The sequence below is a fragment of the Rhinopithecus roxellana genome, chromosome 5 (assembly GCF_007565055.1).
Source record: "Rhinopithecus roxellana isolate Shanxi Qingling chromosome 5, ASM756505v1, whole genome shotgun sequence".
Taxonomy (NCBI): Eukaryota; Metazoa; Chordata; class Mammalia; order Primates; family Cercopithecidae; genus Rhinopithecus; species Rhinopithecus roxellana.
Window position 1 is genome coordinate 26,453,030 of NC_044553.1, and position 22,570 is coordinate 26,475,599.

General features: G+C 53.9%; 1 protein-coding gene and 1 pseudogene across 2 annotated transcripts in view; both read left to right on the top strand.

Moving 5' to 3' along the window:
• Nucleotides 1-22,570, top strand: part of RGMA (repulsive guidance molecule BMP co-receptor a) — a 45,568-nt gene that overhangs the window by 20,108 nt on the left and 2,890 nt on the right. For both annotated transcript variants that reach the window (XM_030930962.1, XM_010371428.2), the window contains one exon: nucleotides 16,632-17,146. In XM_030930962.1, coding sequence (XP_030786822.1) covers nucleotides 16,829-17,146 — 318 coding nt within the window. In that variant the 5' untranslated portion in view covers nucleotides 16,632-16,828. The remainder of the gene's footprint in view (nucleotides 1-16,631; nucleotides 17,147-22,570) is intronic.
• LOC104668679 lies at nucleotides 2,541-3,748 on the top strand (annotated as a pseudogene).

Here is a 22,570-nt window from a genome sequence, read left to right on the forward strand (position 1 = left end):
CGGGAGGTGGAGGTTGCAGTGAGCTGAGATTGCGCCACTGCACTCCAGCCTGGGTGACAGAATGAAATTCTGTCTCAAAACCAAACAAACAAAAATGCATCAGTGCTGACCACACTGTTGCTCTCCCAGTAGGACTTTGTGTCCCAAGGGGAAAGTGTCTTAGTTTGTTTGGGCTGCTATAACAAAATACCATAAGTGGGTAGCTTATACATGGCAGACATTTGTTGCTCACAGTTCTGAAGGCGGAAAAGTCCAAGAGTAATAGATGCTGGCAGATTCGATGTCTGACTTGTAGATGGTGCCTTATAACTCTGTCCTCACAGGGTAGGAGTGAGGATACTCTGTGGGGTCCCTTTTATAAGAGCACTAATCCCATTCTTGCAAGCTCCACCCTCATGACCTAATCACTTCCCAAATCCCTCCTACTTCTCATACCATCACTTTGAAGTTAGGCTTTAAAAGGTGAATTTGGAGTTGATGTTCAGTGGCAAGAACCAGCCAGCTCGCAACCAGTGTGTGAAGGCATCTGCAGAACAGAGCATTGGCTTCTAGGGAGAGCACACACATAAAATTCTACAGATGGTCAGTCACTAGGCCCTGAGGGTGAATTGAGGAGAAAGGGAAAGGATCTCTGGTCTTGTGATCTGAAGAAGGGAAAGGTCTTTGCAAAGTTGGAGAAATTGCTAGTAGTCACTCCAGCGCTCAGAGGATGGGAGGTGGGGAGAGGTGCTCTGTGGGCACAGATAAGGCCACTCTATGAGATGGGGAAGAGGAGGCCTTGGAAGATAAGAGGCTGAAGGTGGGGACCGGTTTACATGTTGAAGGGAGTATAGTTCCTGTTAGAGATTTTGTCTTTGGTGGAATGTGCGAGGCCTAGAACTGGGCAGAGAACCCCAGCTTTAGGTGTTGGTAGAGTAGCAGTTAGGGGGGACATGCTGTTTTGCTGCTTGGCAAAAATTCAACTAGCCTTAAATTGAAGGTAGTATTTCTTTGAAGGTAGCAAACTTATCCCAGTTTGCCCAGGACTTTCCTAGTTTTACAACTGGAGGTTATATGTCCTGAGAACTATCCTCAGTCCCTGGCACACCAGGACAGTTAGATAAAACCCTAGTTTTATCCTCTCCTGTCCCCTGAACTCATGCCTAGCCTGTGTCTGTTAGGGACTCCCCTGTCCAGATCCGTGAAGTCCTGGGTGTGAAGTGGGCCTCTCCAGGTAGTCTAATCACCTGGGGCTGTGGATCCTTCCTCCTCCTGGTCCTGCCTGTTCCCTCTGTCACCTTGCTGCCATTGCAACAGTGGACAGGCTTAGGACCTGCCTGCCTCCCCCGATTCTCGCCATGGTGCCAAATGAATCACTCTGAAACTCCTGCCCAGGAGCTCATGGCTGCTCATGGCCTGCTTTGGAGCATCAGAAGGGAGGGCCTCTGACTCCTGGCCCCCTACTTTTCCCAAACTCATTTCCAAGGCTTCAAGTGCATCCTCAAGCCCTAGGTCACCTCTTTCCTCCCACCTTGACTCCCCATATACCACCCCACCACACCTGGCTGCTCTAAAGCATTGCTCTGGGCACTGCCCAGTTTCACCACTCCAAGCGCAGTGCCATTTGCAGGGGTCCAGTGCAGACCCCCGATGCCGGGGGCACCTGTTACCTTGGTTGCTGACAACTGAGCTACTTCCTGGGCTTAGTGCCTCATGGGCCTTACGTTTTTGTCCTCTTGTAAAGCACCAGTTCTGTTTATAAAAGCAGGAACCTTTCTGTTTCTATATGCCCTTCTTTTCTCCACCCACCCCAAGCACACCCACATAGTCCTGGGAACTACAGGGCCCTTGGGTTTTTGTGTGCGTTTCTGTTTGTTTTGGGTTTTGCTCAATGGGCAAAGACCACAGGATTTTTTTTTTTTTTTTCCTTTTTCCAGATACTCAAGTTTTTTTCCAAAATAATTTTTTCTGGTTATAAAAACAGTACTCATTTTTAACTCTGAAGGCTGAAAGGGATAAGTAATAAAATAAAAATAACCCAAAATCCAACCTCCCACAGACAACTGTCACTAATGAACATTTCACAAACATCTTTCAAGATATAATACCTTTATATTCCTCTCTACAAAGTAGGATCATTTGAAGAAGTAATAATTTTTAAAGCTCTTTTGATTGAGTGGCCACAGTGTAGCAAGCGTTCTGCTAAATGCCTTAAGGACATTCCCATGAGGATCATCATTCCCATTTCACTGATGAGAAAACACAGGGTCAGAGAAGTTTTCCCCACATTGCACACACAGCTAGTTGCATGGCAGAGCCAGAAGTAGAACCCAGACTCCTGCCCTTTTCCCATGCACAGATTTTGGATAAATGTGTCATTAAATTTGCCATGTAGTGCCAGGCTCGGTGGCTCACGCCTGTAATCCCAGCACTTTGGGAGGCTGAGGAGGGTGGATCACTTGAGGTCAGGAGTTTGAGACCAGCCTGGCCAACCTGGTCTTAATACAAAAAACTGGGCGGTGGCGGCTGTGGTGGTGGGGGCCGGTACTGGACCCGGCAGGATGAGCGAGGTGGAGGCGGCAGCGGTGGCGACAGCCGTCCCCACGGCGACGGTACCCGGGGTGGTAGCGGTGGTGGTACCAGTGCCCGCAGGGGAGTCACAGAAAGCAGGCGGTGGGGTAGGCAGTCGCGGTGGGGGTGGAGCCGCTTCCGGCCCGCTGCAGGGACCCCCTTGGCGCCTGGCCCCCGCACCCCTGGCAACCCAGCAACAGTGGCCTGGGAAACCCGCGCCCCCACCCACCCTGCCCCCCGGCCCCCCGCGTGCGGAGTCAGGCGGACAAGCAGGTGCTGACAACCCGAGTCCTGGGCACTGTCAAATGGTTCGACGTCCGGAATGGTTACAGATTCATCAACAGGAATGACACCAAGGAAGATGTCTTTGTTCACCAGACAGCTATTAAAAGAACCCCGGAAAGTTTCTGCTCAGTGTTGGAGATGGGCAGACTGTGGAATTTGATGTCCTGGAAGGAGAGAAGGGCACAGAAGCCGCTAATGTAAGTGGGCCTGGGGAGGTGCCCGTGAAGGGCAGTCATTATGCCCCCAGCCCACGTACGTTCCGCTGATTCATCCCCCGGCCTCCCTCAGTTGCCCCACCACCCATGGTGGCAGAGGTCCCTTCATGGGGGACAGAACCTAGCAGCGAAGGGGAGCGGGCTGAAGACTCTGGGCAGCGGCCCAGACGACGGCGCCCCCCAACCGAAGGTGGTTTGCGCGAGGCCCTCGGCCCCGCAACCAGCAGCAGCCTACAGAGGGCAGTGATGGGGTAGAACCCAAAGAACCCCATTGGATGGGCACCAACAGCAGGGAGATGAGCGGGTCCCCCGACCCCAATTTCGGCCTGGGTACCAAAGGCCTTTCCGCCCCAGGCCGCCTCGGCAGCCTAGTACGGAAGGTGGGGAAGGTGAGACCAAGCCCAGCCAAGGGCCTGCTGATGGTTCCCGGCCTGAGCCCCAGGGCCCAGGAAACCGCCCCTACTTCCAGTGGAGACAGCAGCGGGCCCTCGCCCCGGGCAGCCCCTGAGACCTCAGCCCCTATCAACAGTGGGGACCCCACCACCACCATCCTGGAGTGGTTCCAACTCAAAGGACACCCAGAGCTGCCATCTGGTATCTGCCAGTTTTTCCAACTGACCTGTACCCTACCCAGTACCCTGCTCCCCCTTTCCCACAATTCATGGTATCAAAACACCGTCTTTTCACCTTTTCCTTGAGACTCAAGAGAGTCAAAGCAACAGCCTTTTGCTTTTTTTTTCTTCCCTTATCAAGGGTTGAAGGAAGGGAACCATCCTTACTGTTCAGAGACACCAACCCCCTCCCCTAACTCAGGCTGAGAAGGAACCAGGCAGCTCTTAACCCCCTCCTGGTTGTTTTTCTTCCCTCCCTCCCCAAGTTTATTTTTGTTTTCTCCCGGCCCCCAACCTCTGAAGCCATTTTATGATCTGTCATGTGCCACCTGAGCCTCCAGTAAAAACAAAAACAGGTTTTCCTGTGGTCTTGGAAAAAAAAAATACAAAAAATTAGCTGGGCATTGTGGCGTGTTCCTGTAATCCCAGCTACTCAGGAGTCTGAGGCAGAAGAATTGCTTGAACCCGGGAGGCGGAGGTTGCAGTGAGTCGAGATTGCACCACTGCACTCCAGCCTGGGCAACAGAGCAAGACTCCATCTTAAAAAAAAAAAAAAAAAAAAAAAAAAAAAAAAACTTACCATGTAGTATATTGGACTCTGTACTGTGTGGTAAAGAAGACTTGGGATGGGGGAGAAGAAATAGACTTCGGGGATATGACGAGGATATGCATTTTCCAAGGATCTAGGATTTTTGTCTCCTCCTGAAGGCCCTCTGCCTCTTGCTCACCATGGCATAGCATTCTAAAGAGGACGATACCACCCAGTCACAGGAAGACAAGTTGGCAGAGTTGTCATTGTGCACATTTTCCCAAGTCAGATTTATGTCTATTGGGTTTTGCCTATTTATTCATTTCGTGCACCATTTCACTCCAGCCGGCAGAATACCCAGACACCGATTAGTGATGCCTCTGCACCGAGGTCCCCGCAGAAGGAAGCCCATTGTTGCTCCCTGTGCTAAGAAATGCCACATGAACACAGACCCACACATGTGTGTGCACAGGCTGGGCAGGAGCCCAGCTGGCATGCATTTGCATATCCCCCCACACACAGAAGGTGAAGGAGGAAGGCCTGCCTGCCGGCAGCATTGAAGGAGAAAAACCACTTCAAAGGCATTTAGACCCGCAGGCTAAGCGGAGGAGCCCAGGGGGTCACTAGAGGCAGCGCCAGCCCTAGTCTCAGGAAAAGGAGTTATGCCTCAAAGCTGGAGAACCAAAGTGCTCACCTGCAAGCATTATTTACATCTGGAAAGTTATGTCCGCCTATAATCACCTATCTTGTGGAACTCGGAGTAGCTTATCTAACTCTGCCCTGAGACAAGATGGCGCTGGCATGCAATCCTGTGTCCAGCTCTTGCCGGCCTAGGGCCCCTCTTGCCTAGAGAAGCTATCAGCCCCCCACTCAAGCTGTTTGTGGCCTTGGGCCAGAGGGTGAACACCACACTCTCACACCATCCTACTTGCCTGTGGTCTGCCTCCACATGGCCCCAGGAGGAACTGAGGGATGGGAGGGCAGTTTGGAAAGCTGAGGTGTACCCTTTCCCTTGGCACACAGTGTGGTTTCGTGCAGCCACTTGGTATGAGTGAGGCTGGGGCAGAGCAGCCCCGGCTGGATGTGACACAGGCAGTACCTCCTGCCTGAGCTCCGTGAGTGGCATTCGGCCACTTTTGCCCTTGCTCATGTGGCTGTGAGTTACCCCTCCACGACCCCAGCACCAAACTGAACTCCCCCCACCTCCACAGTTAACTAAGGTTCTGTGAGAAGCTCCCTCTTTCTCCTGTGGCTGGTTTCTAGAGCAAACCTCCTAGAAAATTTCCAGTGGATTCAAAGGGTGGGAGCCACATTGGAGTCACAGGTTTCCTGGGACATTCTTGAGCTAGACTCAGGGAGGAATGCCTTTTAGAAAAGGTGACACATTCTGGCTGCTTGTAGGTTAAAGGTAGGGTCTACTGCACCTGGTGAAAAATCCAGCGCTCACCTGGGTGTGTTCCTTTCGGTATCTGATGCCAAACACCTGGATGTTTACACCAGGATGACACAGTGAAATTCCTGCAGGAGTGACACAAACAGGCAGCCTCAGACATCTCAACTCAAGGAGACTCCTGAATACTGCTCTGGCCAGAGTTTGCCACATATGGGTGGTAGGTCCGTCTGTTACTGTCCCCTGTGAGATCCAGCACTGAGGCACAAAGGACAGGAGAGGGTGGAGAGGGGTGGCAGCTTGAGTCTCAGTGGGTGGGAGCTGGCCAGCCCCTGGCTCAGTGCTCCCTCCTCCACCTCCTTTGAACGGGGGACGTGGCATGTTGCTAAGAAGGGCATCTCAGCATCTGCTGCTCAGGCGAGGTGGACAGGGAGGAAGGGGACATGGGAGGTCTGAGGCTTCAAGGCTAGTGTCTCCACAGGCACTGGCAGTGATTTCTCTTTTAAACTGTTCTCCCTCCCTTCCCTCCGCCTGCCTCCATCCTAATTGAAGCCATCGCCTCTTCAGTTACACTGCTTCCTAAAATAGTGTTCTGATCATGCCCTGGGTGCTCACTGAAAATGCTTCAGGGGCTCCCTGCCATCTATTGGAAAAAGGTAGAAATCCTTAAGCTGGCGTGCCAGGGTCCAATCAGAAAAGCAAAACCCACCCGGGATGTTTCCGCAGAGGGAACTTCATATAGGACATTGTTATGGGCATGGGAAGACTGAAAGGGCAAAGAGAAGCCACTAAGAGAGTGGCGGAAGCAGTTTCAACCCCTGCAGCCAGAGGGACAGAAAGAAGGCAAGCTTGGAGGAGGGCCCGGGACTCTGATGGGGAAGAAGGGCCGTTGCTGGGCAGTGGTGGGAGAAACAGCCTTGGGGATGGCAGGTAAGCCTGTCTCCTGCCTCCCATCTTCCCTTCTCCATCTAGTGTCTCCTCATGGGGAAATTTAACAGGGAACCCAGCGACGAAAGAGATGGGGTTTGCAGAATCCCTGCACCACAGAGCAAAGTGGTTTGAGACTGAGTGACATTTGCTTCCTAATGGGCACAGGTGGCACTCTAGGTTTCCGTGTCTGACCCCAAACTCCTGACTACACTCTGACCAGCCAGCATGTCACCTCCTGCCAAGCTCAGTTGTTCTGGAGGCCCCTGTTGTCGGATCTTTGCCCTGCATCACCCGTCAAATTCAGAACCTCATTGAAACGCTACTTCCCTGATACCCTCTCATACTTCCATTCTTAAACCTTTGTTGCTGTTAAGTGTTCGGATGAAACATTTGCTTTGTGTTCTAGAAGTTTATGTGATTGACCCTACCTGAGCACAGAGATTAACTGGGGTTTGTTCCAGAAACAGCATTAATCACAGTGCCCAGCACATACAAGGGTCCAGAACTTGGAGCAAGTAATTGAACTCAGGCAGTTCCAACGCAGGCCACAGAGTTAGACAAAAACAGCTTGACCCTGGGGCTTGCACTCAAAATGAGCCTTACCCCTTTAAGAGAGGGCAGGTCTTTTCCCTCTCCGGCTCACCCCACCCCTCCTACACAGTAACTGAAACCTGATCTAATCCCTTTGCACGCGGGTAATTTATTGGTCTATTGAGTTTTTCTTGGTGGCAAATTGCATTGTCTTTATTCCTGGGTTCAGGCTCTGCAGCGGCTCACTGCATTCCTAGGACTCCTTTCTCAGGGTCGATCCTTCACACCCCCTTGTGCACTGCAAAATAAGTCTTATTGGGCTTCTTTGTTATGCAAACAGGGCAGTAATAATCAGGCTATTATTCTGAAAGATTGGGCTTGATTAACAGTTCAAAGGAGGTCTCTGAAAGCAGCTAGAGCCTCATTGGTGCATAAATATTTTCATCCTGCCTGCGTTGGTGCAGCTGGTGCTCCAAGCCCCCTGCCCTATCTTTCTGATTCTCAGAGGTGTTAGGTTGTTATTGAAAGGAAAAGAACTAAGTCAGACGTGCTGTGTGGCTGTGATTTTTCTTTCTCTCTACCTTATCTCAGTCCATGAGGAAGGCAGTCTGGAGCCTACCTCCCCAAAAGAGTGAAATGTCACCTACATACGTTTATGTGGGTTGTGGGGCAAGTGCATCTCCCATGCACAAGGTCCTGGGTGGGAGGTTTAAAAGGCATCAAATCTCTGATAGGGGGCCAGGAATGGTGGCTCACGCCGGTAATCCCAGCACTCTGGGAGACCGAGGCAGGTGAATCACCTGAGCTCAGGAGTTCAAGACCGAGTCCGGGCAACATGGAAACCCCATCTCTACTAAAGTATAAAAATTAGCTGGGCGTGGTGGTGGACGCCTGTAATCCCAGCTACTCGAGAGGCTGAGGCAGGAGAATTGCTTGAACCTGGGAGGTGGAGGTTGCAGTGAGCCAAGCTTGCACCACTGCATACCAGCCTGGGTGACAGAGCAACTCTATGTCAAAAAATAAGTAAATCTCCTGATAGACTTTGGGTATGGAGTATGGATGCCAGGACAAGGATGGGGGTCCTCAGCCCTCAGGAGATTGACATGCCAGTGGGGAAGAGGCCGCTCAGCAGCCACCTCCTAGAGGAACCTGAGCTGTGCAAGGGCAGATGGGTGACACTGACAGTCCAGTGACAGCCAAAGAGAGGAGCAGCTGGAGGGACCAAGAAGGTGGCGCAGGGAAGCTGAGGGGCCGTCCTCGACAATCACAAAGCCACCCTACTTCACCGTTTCCTATGTGACTCTAGACAAGGGCCAGGGGAAGTCCCTGGGATGCCGCAGTATGCATCCACAGCCGGAGCTGTCCAGAGCAGGAGGGGCCAGCCCTGCCCTGGCAGGAGTGCTGCAGGGAGATTTCCTGCTGCGTAAACCAATGACCTCTGGCATCCGCAGGCTCCCAGGTTCTAAAATTCCATGGCGTGCCTTGAAAAGTAACCATTGTTTTTGGTCACAAAGTGATTGTTAGGGCTCTTTGATAAATTTGATTGCACAGAGAAGCCATGAGCTCTGGCCTGGATTGCTCAAGTCAGGAGCAAATGGGTCAGATGGTTGCCAGGGGTCCCGACCTGAGCACCAAGGGCCCACCCCACCCCCGTCGGGTCTGAGAGCCACTCTGTCTTCTAGGCATTGCCTGGGCATCACCCCTTGAGCCGAGTCCCTCACCCCATGGGGCTCCGGGACAAATTTGGGGGCTTTCTGTTGTTGGGTCTGGAGAGGGCAAGACCACTGTCTTTGTAGGCTTCTGGATTCTCCTGTTTGCCCCACCATAGCTAATCCTGAAAGTTCAAGACCTCAAGAGTCCTGGATCAAAACAAAACATGCAGTGCACATAATACCACATAATATGCTTGTAAGGGGCATAAAGCTCTGTGTCTGTGTCTCTGAGGTCGAACCCCAGGTTGCAAAGCTTAACAAGGGGCCGGAGGGTGACCCCTGCCCAAGGACACACTCAGTGGCTGGGGTAGAAATGGAAGCTCAGGAAACTTCTTAGGTTTTTCAGTCCCCTGGTTCTGTGTGTATTGGCTATCCTGGATCCATCAAGAGGCGGCTCCAGAGCTAGAAGGGGCCACTTTCTGGACTGCAGTACTGGGCAGGTGTGCTCAGCTCACACTCTGCGGGGCAGCTGGCTCTGTGTTCAGCGTGGCTTGCTCTGAAAAGCAGGTTTCGTCTTCCACTTGCAGGAGTTGCTGTAAGATCTGTTTTTCAGCTCTCAAACTTTCCTTCCTTCTTTCCATGGACATTTGCATCAGAAAAGTCTAAGGTTTATTGCCTGGAACTGGGGTCTTTTACTTTTTATAAAGATACAGCACATAAAAATCAACCCCTCTGAGATCTCTTTGGCAGGTGATACCAAGCTATTGCTTTTGATGCCAGACCAGGTTTCATTCAGGTCCCTGACCTCTGGTGGGGGGCTGCAGTTGGTGATTTAGTGCATTGGAGGCAAGGTGATTGGATGACCATGGAGGTCAGGGCCCCTCACTCTAGTCACTGCCCGTGGGGACTGCCCAGCCCCTCGCATGGGAAATGAGGCCACACACACACATTTCTGGGACCCATGGTTCCCAGAGAGCTGCCTTTCCACATGGAGAGATGGCAGAGGGGAACAGGCACCCTTTATTCTGTCCCAGCTGGTCACTGTCAGTGACCTTTTCCAAGTCATTCCCTTGAGCTTTGGAAGAGAGGAAGCCTCTTAAACTCTTAGGAAGATCTGCAGAGCTGGATCCAAGTTTGCTGAGAGTTTGGGGCACCTGGGAAACCCAAGAAATCGGGATGGGTCAGTTGGCAGCAGCCTCTGCTCCTGGTGGGCTCCGCATAGGCCTTTGTGCAGGGAGGGCCCAGAATTGATGAGGCGTCTGGTTACCACCCTGAGACCAGATGGGTCTGTGGCTGCATAGGACACCCACATCATGCTTTTGGGCCTTGGGGGAGCTGGGTCGGTCTCAGCTGGTGTCCTGAGGAGGGACTTGTGACATAGGCGTTTTGAAAAGCATAGAAACAGCTCTAAGCCTGCCCATCTCAGCCCCAGCCCTTCCACTTGTGTGACCCAGGCCTGCTCCAGCCCGAAGCCTCCATGTTTGCATCTGCAAAATGAAGATAAAAATTCCTACCCTCTAATCAGGGCAGTAGCGAGGATCCAACAGGAAATCAATGTGTCACCTGCACAGGCCCCGGGAGCGCAGGGTATTTTATTATCATGGTCATGTTTTGTTTTCTGAGGTGAGGCTCAGCCCACGTACCTACCCCACCTCCCTATGCAGTCCTAGGTGCACAGCCTCTTCCCCAGTGAGGCCCCCAAGGGCAGAACTCTTGTCTTTGTTCATCTTTTGTGGCCCTGCAGCACGCATGTGTTGCCTGGTATGGAGTGTGTGGAAATCCGAGAGGTGTGAAGGAGGAGGAGAATGCAGCTTGGTGGCCGAGGGCTGTGGTTTGCACCTTGCCCCCTTCAGGGTACCTGGGGGTGGGGTTGCGGGGGAGCTATTTAATGCCTCTAGGCCTCAGTTTCCCTGTCTGTTGAATGAGGATAATAAGTCAGTCCTGGGTCTGTATTAAGGGCTAAAGGAGACACATGTACAATGTCTAGCACACAGTAAATGCTCGATACACAATAGCTGTTAAGCTCAGCCTCTCCCGTAAATTGTGATTAAACAAACAAAGTTAACACAAAACTGGCTGTCACAGAGCTTCCTTCCCAAGTCTCCTGGCTTCGCTCACATTAGTGCCTGCAGTCCCTTTAACACCCCTGTGGTGAGGTGCCCATGCATCTCTGTAGCTCAGAAAGGTCAGGGAATTTGCCCACAGTCACAGAGCTCTGGAGTGGTGGAGCTGGAGTCTATCTCGATGCTCTGCCCCACCACAGTAAGGTCCACCACTGCGGTGAGACCCTCCCACTGGGCACTGCCCCATGAGAACATCTCACCTGTTGCCTGGAAACACTGAATTCTCCCCAGTTCTCTCTGGGTGGGGCAATTGCAGGTATCCTTATTTTTCTTTCTCATATAGAATCCAAGGTCTCTTCATTTACTCATTAACAAGGACAAAGGCAAACTTGTTGAAATTGTGCTTCAGAACCCAGTTTCTGACTGCATCTTTTCCCAGAAAATGTCTCCGCAGAAGAGGCATTTTAGGATGCCGTGAAAACTTGGGGAAAGAAGGGGTTGTGACAGGCGGGAAACCAAGTGCTCTCTGTCAGGAGCAAGGGCGTGGAGACTGGACCACACAGGCTGTGGGGTACAGCAGTCTCCCAGCAGAGGGATGAGAGCTCGATGTGCCACCCCGTAGTCCCTCCCTGTGAAGAGCCAAGGGAATCATCCCAGGCCTGAGCAATCCCTGGGCGAAAACACGTCCTTGTCAGGAAATGGGAAAATGGGGTAGGTGAAGTTAAGTCAATCTGCTCCTTTGGTCTCTGGCCAAACAAATGTCTCCACTGATACTGGCAGCTTCCGCAGAGGTGACTTGGGAGGGTGCAGGAAGGAGAGGAGGGAGGCGGCCAAGTTTCCCTCTATGACTGTCTCTTCAGCTTGGCCACCATAAGAAAATACCCCAGCCTAGGAGGCTTAAACAACGGACATTTATTTTCTCAGCGTTCTGAAGGTGGGAAGTCCTAGATCCGGTACCAGCATAGTCCAGTTCTGGAGAGAGGGCCCTCCTCCTGGCTCTCAGACGGTGGATTTCTCATTATATCCTCACATGGCAGGAGGTGGGAGAGGGGGCAGGGAAAGAGAATGCTTGGCGTTCTTCCAAGTGTCTTTATTTTAAGGGTACCAACCCTGTCATGGGGGCTCCACTCCCATGACCTCATCTAAACCTAATTACCTCCCAAATGTCATCCCATAAGGGGTTAGGACTTCAACCTACACATTTAGGGGGACAAAGTTCAGTCTATAGCGCTCTCCCTGGGGGTGAGTGAGGCAGTGGGGTAAAGCCACCTGGTGCCCATGGGAAGCAAGGCCCCCTTGACAGTCATGACCGTTGACTGATCCTGGGCAGTCAGTGGATTGAAGGAGCTGCCAGGAGTTGGGGGACCTGGATCCAGGTGGAATGCACTGTGCCCTGAGAGTGAGCGCCAGCAGGGCCTACCCTGGGGAAGGAGGGAAAAGGAGAGATGCCATGTCTGCTGGAGCTTAACCAGGGAGGGGAGGCTGCCTCCAGTGCCCTTCCCATCCCAGAAGCCCATGACTTCGAACCTCTGACCTCTGGGGGCAGCAAGCATTGTTCCCCACTGTGGCCTTTGTGGGGGACCCTGTTTGTTGGATGCACCTGGGGCTCAAGGCATGCCATGTACATCTCTTCATATCCTCAGCGACGCTTTAAGGTGGACACAGTCTCTACTTGACAGTTAAGGAAACTGAGGCTGAGTCAAGTTCCCGAAACTACTGGTAGGGGACAGAGTGGGACTTTGAACCAGACACCTCCCTTCAGGGCCTATGCTGGCCCTCATCCCACCCAGAGCTGGGGCTAGCAGAGCTTGGAGGGAATAGTGAGGCAAGGAGCTCACCCCACCACCAGGATCCTGAAGCCTACAGAGGAGTGGGGGAGACAGGGACCCTGGTTCCTGGGTGCAAGGGTTCCAGAGAGTGACCTCTGCCACCATCTTTGAGTGGCAGGCAGACAGCTACGCCTGCTGGGTGAGGGGTGGTCTTATTCTTAGAGTGGGTGGGCTCTGGGAGGAGGAGAGGAATGGGAGAAGGTGCCCATGTGGAATGGAGAAGTGAAAGGGCCTTGTCTCAGGCGCTTCTTAGCCGCTCTGCATCAGGGGTAAGGCAGCCACATCCCCGCTGTTTGCTCCTGGGGGCTGTCTGCCTCTCACCACCCCTCTGCCTGCAGCCCCCTTCTCTGAACCTTCGCCACCAGCCGCCTCCCCATCCTGGGGAAATGTCGCCTTCACACACTCCAGGCTGGCCGGACTCCATCAGGCTCTAGCTTGGCCCCTTGTGACTGCTGAAAAGAAGGTGAACCAACTCTGAAGCCTCACTACTCAAAGTGGGCCGCAGACCAGCAGCATGGGCCTCTCCTGGGAACCTGGTAAAATTGCAGAACCCCTGGCCCGCTGGGGCCTGCTGAACTGGGTCCCGGGCCACCCAGTACAGCCTCATCTGGGGCTACCGGATCGCACTCCACAGCCCTGGAGCATGTGAGGGACCCCTTTCCGGAGTACCTGGGTGGGATTTCTGTCATGAATTCCCCACATACCCCAGAGTTCTGTAACTGGGGTGCTGCTCTGAGAATAGTTTTGAAGGCTGTGGAGATAACAGATCCCGATCACAAAGCCAGTCCACTTAAAATTCAGGAGCCTGCGGAGTTGCCCATTTGGAGTGTAGAACCATACCTGGGCACCGGCCTGACACTGCCAGGAGGCTGGTCGGAGCACAGTGTCATAAGATGGGTCTTGCAGGAGAGGTTGGAGCCCACCCGTGGTGGAGGGAATCGGGAGTGTGCTCATGAGGCTATGTGATGATGTGTGGCTGCAGGGGCATGAACTCACAGGTCCAATGGCTGGATTCATGTCGTGCCCTGACTCACTTCCTCGAAGTGAGACTTGGGCAAGAAGTCAGCCCAGCAGAGCCCAGCTTTCCCCTGAGCTGGGGATGGCAGTCGCACCGGGAAGATGCAATGAGGAAGGCCTGTACCGCCTGCAGCGCCGGAGCTGGGACAGAGCCAACCAGCTGGGACTTCACAGTCCCTGCTCTCCTAGGTTCTACCAGATTCCGTCCTGGTGGAGAGTCAGAGCACAGTACAGCTCCTGCTTGTGTTGCAGTGGGGCCTGCTCTAAAGGGACAGGCAGTGTCCTTTTTCTACTTTGGTCGCAGTAAGGGCCAGAGGTAAACCAGAGCCTGAGCGTGGCCATCAGTTAACAGGAGACCAGTGTTCCTTCCGGTTGATTTTCTCTGATGCCCACATCTGCATGATTCTGAGGAGGCAGAATGTCAGGTCAGCACACCCCGCTCCTGGAATTAATGAGGCTGCCGGGACAGGCATTGTGTGCAGGCCGCTGCACCAGTCAGTTCCTGTGCGCTGGGTCCCTCCAAACGCTTGTTCTGCATAGTACTCCCTCCCTATACACCCCACTCCACTCACCTCCTCTACTGGCTTTATCAGGGGGCAGCAAGGAAGCTACCTTGTCCCACACAGATCACATCAACATTTCGAAGCCTACAGGTAGGTTGAGCCCTTCCACATCTTGTACAGGTAAAGGAGACATGAAGACAACAGAGCAAGAGAATCTTCTCATTACCTTGGGAGGGAGACCTGTCCTCAGGAGCACACCTGTGTAGGAGGAAGACTACATGGGGGGATCTCGCCAGTGCTCCCCACATATCTGCTATAGCACCCCTTTATAGTGGTGTATTAGTCTGTTCTCACACTGCTGATAAAGACATACCCAAGACTGGGTAATTTATAAAGGAAAGAGGTTTAATGGACTCACAGTTCCACATGGCTGGGGAGGCCTCACAATCATGGCAGAAGGCAAAGGAGAAGCAAAGGCACATCTTACATGGCAGCAGGCAAGAGAGCACATGCAGGGGAACTCCCATTTATAAAACCATCAGATCTCGTGAGACTTATTCACTACCACCAGAACAGTATGGGGGAAATGGCCTCCTGATTCAGTTATCTCTACCTGGCCCCACCCTTGACATGTGGAGATTATTACAATTAAAGGTGAGATTTGGGTGAGGACACAGCCAAACCATATCAAGCAGGCACCACCTGACTGTCATTTACCTAATCTGACCCTTTAAGTGAGCATACTTTAATTTAAATAAAGCTAATAAAATGGAAAATCTGTAGCTCGTACATCAATTTTTTTTTCTTTTTTTCTTTTTTCTTTTTTTTTTTTTTTTTTTTTTTGAGATGGAGTCTTGCTCTGTCTCCCAGGCTGGAGTACAGTGGCACCATCTCAGCTCGCTGCAACCTCTGTCTCCCAGGTTCAAGCAGTTCTCGTGCCTCAGCCTCCTGAGTAGCTGGGATTACAGGTGCATGCCACCAGGCCCAGCTAATTTTTGTATTTTTGGTAGAGATGGGGTTTCACCGTGTTGGCCAGGCTGGTCTCGAACTCCTGACCTCATATGATCTGCCTGCCTTGGCCTCCCAAAAAGTTCTGGGATTACAGGCATGAGCCACCATACCCAGCAATTTTTTTTCTTAATGCACATTTAAATAAAGGTATGACTTCTCAAATTAAAAGACAAAGTGTTCAGTTACGTATCACCCGAAATTACCTTGTTACTGGCAGTATGGCAAACACAGGTCACATGAGGGGGAGAGCCCAAATTTCAGATGAGCACTGACTCCCCCATGCCCAGGTCTGTGACCTGGGAAGGTGACTTATGCTCCAGTAGAATGGTGCCCACCCACCTGCAGAGGCAAGAGAGATCACCCAGGTCCAGGGCTGCACAGTGCAGACTGGGTTCACACAAGGCTGCTGGGATAGGTAGGTACTTGTGCTTGCATTAGCCTGCCCTCAAAGATGTCTGTTTTTGGTTTTATGTGCAACTCAATTTTATAGGTAAAACCAGCACCAGAGAAACAAACTGACTTTTTTTCTAAGGTCACAGGCCAAGTTAGTGGCCCCGACAGGAGTGCTGAGGCTCCCTTTCCCGCTGGAGACCACCCCGGCCAGCACTGGGCTATGACCCCAGAGGCTGGATCTCCCAGCTGGTCTGCTGGCCCCTCTCTCCTGGAATCCATGTAGAAACTTCTGCTGCAGGTGTGTGCCTAGCCCCTTGTGGTCACTATGGGCTGTGCAGAGGAAGGCCAGAAAAGGGCAGGTTCTATGTGTCGAGATTAGGTGTGTTAAAGCCATAGTTCTGGGGCATGGTCATTTTGGCTAATTGTCACTAAAGTCTCAAAGCTTGTGAGGGATCCAAGGTTACTACTCTCGGTTGCTTCTCAGCTTGCTTCTCCGAGCAGGACAGAGAAGGATGGGGGCTACGGTGAGCCTGAGGGAAGCCAGCTCCTCTATGGCCAGGGCTAATGGAGCACTCATACCAGGCAACATTCGTTGAGTTTTGGCTGTGAATCCTGGGGCCAGACTAAATCCTTTATATGTGATAAATCACTTCACACACATTATCCTATCTTCCAGATAAGTATAACAGGGCACAAAGACAGGAGGTCATTTATATAAGGTCATACAGTACCAGGACTAGGGACATATATTTAATAGTGGGGCTAATTCCCTGCCAGATTCCTATTGCTTTAGCCAAAATTCTTGGGGATGGCCGTGAAAGTGTATATAAATGTCAAAGGCCCCAGGGTGGCCTGTCAGCTTCCAAAGTCCTGCTCCCTCAAACAGTGACCACTTCCCTTTCAGCCTGCTTGTCCACTTGGGGTCGCTATAGGCTGGGTAAAAGGACCCCTTTTCCTACCACTCGCAAGAAGTTTTTCACCATCTGTGTGTGGCGTGGGTGGCTCTGCCCTAGATGAGATGTCCTCATGCAATGTGTGGCTGCTTCCCTGCCCCACAGATGGTAGCAGAGGCTGGAGTTGCCAGACTGCACCCAGACAGCCTATTCATTCCTTTCTCCTCAGCCACCTCCCCGTGCAAGATCCTCAAGTGCAACTCTGAGTTCTGGAGCGCCACGTCGGGCAGCCACGCCCCAGCCTCGGACGACACCCCCGAGTTCTGCGCAGCCTTGCGCAGCTACGCCCTGTGCACACGGCGGACAGCCCGCACCTGCCGGGGTGACCTGGCCTACCACTCGGCCGTCCATGGCATAGAGGACCTCATGAGCCAGCACAACTGCTCCAAGGATGGCCCCACCTCGCAGCCACGCCTGCGCACGCTCCCGCCAGCCGGAGACAGCCAGGAGCGCTCGGACAGCCCCGAGATCTGCCATTATGAGAAGAGCTTTCACAAGCACTCAGCCACCCCCAACTACACTCACTGTGGCCTCTTCGGGGACCCGCACCTCAGGACTTTCACAGACCGCTTCCAGACCTGCAAGGTACAGGGCGCCTGGCCGCTCATCGACAATAATTACCTGAACGTGCAGGTCACCAACACACCTGTGCTGCCCGGCTCAGCAGCCACTGCCACCAGCAAGGTAAGGGAGAGGGGGCGGCTGTAGGGCACAGCCCTGCCCTTTCTCTGCCCCGCGTGGACACTGAGAGGCTGAGGGGGCCTCGGGTGCCTGGAAATGGGGGAAGATGGAGCACAGTGGGGACACAGGAGCACTCTCCCTGAGCATCCCAAGGGCTGGATCTCAGCTTCCTCCCTCCTTCCCTGAGCCAGCCCGGCCTGGCTGGCATAGCTCCATTTCACAGATGGGGAGCCTGACGCTCTAGGAGGCCAAGTGACCTTCCCACCCCAAGTGCATAGTCAGCTGGGATGCTGAGCTAGAATTTGCCCCAGGCCCAGGTGACTCCAGAACCTGGCATGTTCTCAGCGACCCCACGAGGCTACTGAGGGCTGCTGGTTTTCCAACCCAAGGAGGCCTTAGCATGTGGGCAGCAGGACTCAGGTCCTGCTCATGGGGCCACAGCCAGAGGCAGTCACACACACAGCCATGGGCCCATGCAAGTGGACGCTGCTGTCTACCCCAGGCTATCCCTCCCCTACCCGCTTTTGGGGGGGATGTCCTGTGATCTCATATTCAGACTTAGCCAGAGGGCAAAGCCTCGATGCCAGGAAGGAAGCTGGTGGCTCCCAGTTCAGGCGATGGGGACACGTCCGTCCTCCCCAGTGCCCGGCCTACCCGTGCCCCTGGGGTTTCCAGCTTGGCGAAGCAGCAGTGGGTCTGTTTTCCTAGGAAGAGCCAGTTGGAAGGCCGTGTGTTGGGCAGTGCCAGGCTTACCACAAGGGTGTTTCTGTTCCTTCCCACCCCTCCACACCCAGAGGAGGACAGCGAGGTGACCTGGCAGCCAGGGAAATACTCCATCCCTGCCACTTCCCTCTGCTCCGGTGGCCATTGCCTGCCTCCAGGGGGTCTCTCTGTGGGCCCTGGCTGGGCGGGAAACAAGCAGGTCTTCACCCTGTGGATTCCCAAGCAGGCCCTTGGCACCAGACCATGACGCCTAATGGAGAAGACTTGCAGCCGGTACACTCCACCCTGTGCCCCCGCAGCCCTCTGTAGACTCAGGGCCTGCATCAAGGACCCAGCCACCTCCCCCACAGCCCCTGCACCTACCTCCCCACCACGCACCCTCCTGAGAGCCAAGACAGAAGGACGTCAGGAGCCTGAGGCTGCAGCTTCTAAATCCAGGCAACAGCACGCTTTGGAGGGGACCTGGCCTCCCTGTCCCATCCTGCAGGCTCCCAGGTGCTGGCAGGGCACACAGGAAGGTCTGAGGATGTGAGAGGGATGTGGACCCCAGGTGGCTTGCTCCTCCAGACCCCAGGGAGTAGAAGCACCAAATGTGACAATAGAGCCAAGCCGCATACCGGGGAGGATTTGTGGTTTGTGCTCAGGGAGGCTGGGCTGCTGCCCCCATTATGGGTGGGGGCAATGTGACGGGGTGGAGCAGGAGCCTGCAGGCTGGGGCAGTGTGCCTGGGCTCACGGCACCACCCTCAGCTCTTAGCTGAGGCACACCGGGACCTGGAGCACAGCGATGCTATCCACAAACCACATGTGAAAGGACTGGTCATTCATTTCTTCTTATATTTCATTCATTCACTTGACCCACATTTTTCAAATGCCTGCTCTGATCCAGGCTCGATTCTGGGCACTGTGGACAGCAGAACTGCCCGAGCAGTGAAGGGAGAACTTCCCTTCTTATCCCAGCATGGAGGCTTCCAGAAGAGTATGAAGCAGAGCTTCACCAACCCAGCCCGTTTCTGCTGCAACCGAAGGCCACCTTTGATCTCAGCAGGCTGAGAGCTCAGCCCTGTCAACCAGGCTCTGCTGGAGACCAGACAGTGACAGCGTCAGTGTCTGTGACCAAGTCAGTCTCAGAACTCAGGCCAGACTGGGGGTATTGTGGTCCCCCGGTGAGAACATCGGTGGCTGGCTTCAGGCACCTTTGGCCTGCCCTCGCCTGTCTTTCAGGCCTCCGTTACTCAGGTGTGTTTGTTCGCTCATTGATGGAGCAAACACTTACCAGATGCTGCATCTGTGCCACCCTCTGAGCTAGTTGTTGCCTTCCCTCCCAAAAGCTCCCAGACTAGTGAAGAGCAAAGACCAGCAAAGGGGAGCTGGTGATGGGGGTTGGGGCAGCAGGATGTTGAAGGCCACTGGGAGCCTTGGCTCTGTCCAGAGAACTGGGGAGCCCATCCACCAAGCTCACCCGTGAAGCACAGCGTGCGTTTCCGATGGAGGGAAAGAGGAGTCAGCATCCAAAGCAGGCAGAGTGGGAGAGCAGCCTGGTGTCTGCAGGGAGCAGGGAAAGGCAAGGGACTTTCATCTCCACGATGATGAGGCCTCTGGGCTTCTGTGACCACCTCAACCACCACCAACAGAGCCCTCTGGGCCTGCCAGACTCTGCCACCCACTGGAACCCACTCCCCTTTCCTCTCTCAGCCAGCCAGACTCCACCTGTCCCTACACACCTGCCCTTGAAGGCCTCTCCTCAGGGTTCCCAGAGTGTGTCCAGCCCCTGCCTGGCCTGACCCTGACCTTGCAGCCATGAGATTTGCCTTGTGCAGAAGCTTCCTGTTCAAGCTCTGTGTGCATGAAGCTGGCCCCAAACACCTGGACATCACTAGGGGCCCATGATACTGGCAGTATCAGCCAATCAGCCAATCCCTCTGTTGTTGTGGGCGATCAAGATCTGATGTTTTCCACGTGGACATTTTAGCCAGTTTGTTACTGCTGTGGGACAGCCTTCTGTGCCCAGACCTGTCCTCCATCTCCTTTTTCCAGCTGTGCTGCTAGTACCCATTTTACAGACAAAGAAACTGAGACTCAGGAGAGGACAGGAACTCGAGTCCTGTGCCTTCCCCTTCCTTTCCCCGCTGGTTAGTTTTCCCCATAGCACTTGCCAGCCTGTCCCTCTGCATGATTCATTTGTTTAATCTGTGACACTCTGGAGCGTAGGGATCTTCTCCCTTGTGTACCCCCAGCCCCCAGCACCGGCCGTGGCATGGAGTTGGTGCTCTGTAAATAGTAGCAGATGCAGCCTGGGCTCTACCTCGTGCCCGGTGCAGTGGAAAGGGCCAGGGCCCCTTCAGAAGGGGAGCAGCAGAGGCAGGAACAGCAGCCCGCCCGTGGCTGTGTTGGCAGTGAGCCGCCAGCTTTCGACAGGCCCCCTTCATGCTGTTACTTGTGGTTGAGTCCCTGGTACCGGTGCCAAGAAGAGTCAAGCAGCCTGTCAGCCTTCCAGGAGGCTGTCTCTGAGAGATGGTGGTTAGAGCGAAACCAGCCTTTCCTGTTCCAGGGAGACTGATGGCACTTGGAAAGCAGGACGCCCCCCACCCCCCACCCCCAGTGTCTGTGTGGCCCTGCACACCAGGCAGGGACACCAGAGTCCCCCTTCCTCCCCCCATGGCAGGACCACCCACGGCCCAGACCACCCTGGCTGGCCCACCTCCGGCCCCCCCAGGCGGCCTCCACACTGAGGTGGGCTGGCCAGTGGGTGGAAAGAAGGAAGAAGTAGGAGGTTGAACCGTATGAAGTTGCCATTTCCATAGGTCAGGAATGGCAGAGTAGCAGCAATTTCATCAGGTTCCAGGTTTAGGGCTCCATGCTTGGATGGAGAGGCTACAGCCATCTTTGACATCCCACAGCAAACCGGAAGTGTGCCATGTCCTGGGGCCATGCTCGGACCCCTATAGGAAGGGAGGTGAGGAAATCGAGTCCAGTGCTCAAGAAGCTGTGCCCTTGGGGTCCTCCCTGTGTTGTGCTCCATGGACTCCCACAGAGCCGCGGCCCCAGGCAGTCTCCATCAGGCACAGAAAGCACAGCGCTGGGTGTCCGAGATGAATGGGCTCATGAAAAGACTGCCATTTCTTTTACAGTCCTCCGGCGGTCTGCTCCTCGTTCAGCTCCTCCCAGCCTTGCCTTTCTGACTAACACGGTGAGAGGACAGGATTTTCCTTCCTCAGAAGCCTTGGCCTAGGGTCTCCCTCTGTTCTTGTGGGGGTTCCACACCCCTCAGGCTACCAGTTCTCCCCACCTCATCACCCCAAAGCTTTATGCCAATATGGGGAACCCACAAAGCCACAGCAACACAGCCAGGGACACCTCTAGTGGCTCTCAATACCCCACTGGCTTGTATTACCTAGAAGGTTCTGTGGCCCCCTGGAACCCCCTTTCCAGCCCTCAGGCCTCTTTGCACCTGGCCCTGAGGCTATGACCCTGGGCCAGCCTGCCCCAAACTGAGGCCACTATGCTGCACCCCTGGCCTCCGGGCCCCAGAGGACCGGATGGCCTCTTGCTGCATCCTTGGCCAGACCCCACTTTCCACCTTTCTGCGACTCTCCTGCCTGAGCTGAGGTCCTTCTCTAGTTTCCCTGCCTTCCCTTCCCCATCAGAGCAGCTTTTTATTTTATGTTGCTTTCTAGCCACCTCACACTGTGCCCTCACCACACATCTGCTGTTAGGCCAGAAACTCCCTTGGCGCTTAGTGGCCTTGCCCTCTACCCGGAGAGCCGGCCAGGCAGTCCTCATGCCTCCCCGAAGTGCCCAGGCAGAGAATGACTGTGCATGTCAGCAGCAGCTCCGCCTTGTTCGGACCCCTTCAGCCTGCAGACCCTCTGAGGCCGGGTTGGGGTGGGATCCCTTGGGAGCTCTGTCAGCCGGCCAGCCAGCTAGCTGGCCAGACCCTTTCCTGGGTGGGGAGGGGTGAACTCTGACCTACAGAGGGTTGAGGGGCTGGGGCTTAGTGGTGGGAGTAATGTCACTGACCCTTGCAGTGTCACACGAGACTAGAAGTAATACATGCAGTGCCTGCTGAATGCATCCAGTGCACCTGTGTTTGGCTCTCAGGAGGAGAACAGTGCCACCCAGCCAGCTGCTCCTCCAGCAGCTCAGTTCAGCCCTTCACCCCGGCCACAGGCTCTAGCAGAAAGGAGTTCCCTCCTCCAACCCTGGCCAAGGTTGCGCGTTCAGCCTGGAACGTCCATCTCCCTTTTACCGACCAGCACCTTCTTTCCTGTTCCCCTCGCCCATGGCCCAGCTTGGGGACCCCTTTCAGCAGCCTTGAGACAGTGGCTTCTACTTGCCTCTGCCTGCTTGCATGGATTTTGCCTTATTCATTCTTTCTTTCAGCATAATTTCCCTCCCTTCCACCTGCTGTAATGTTCAGACATTTGCTTGGGTTCTTTGTCAGGAATTGTGCTCCAGTACCACTGTCATCATGCAAGATGATGTTTGCAAACCATACTCATTTCCTATTGCCACTGCAGCAGATTAGCCTAAACTGAGTGGTTCAAACCAACAGAAATGTTTTATAATTGTGGAGGCCAGAAGTTGAGAATATGTCTCATGGGGATAAAATCAAGGAATCAGCAAGGGCTGGTCCTCCTGGAGACTCCAGGGGAGAATCCATTCATTGCTGTTGCCAGGTTTTGGTGGTTGCCAGCATCCCTTG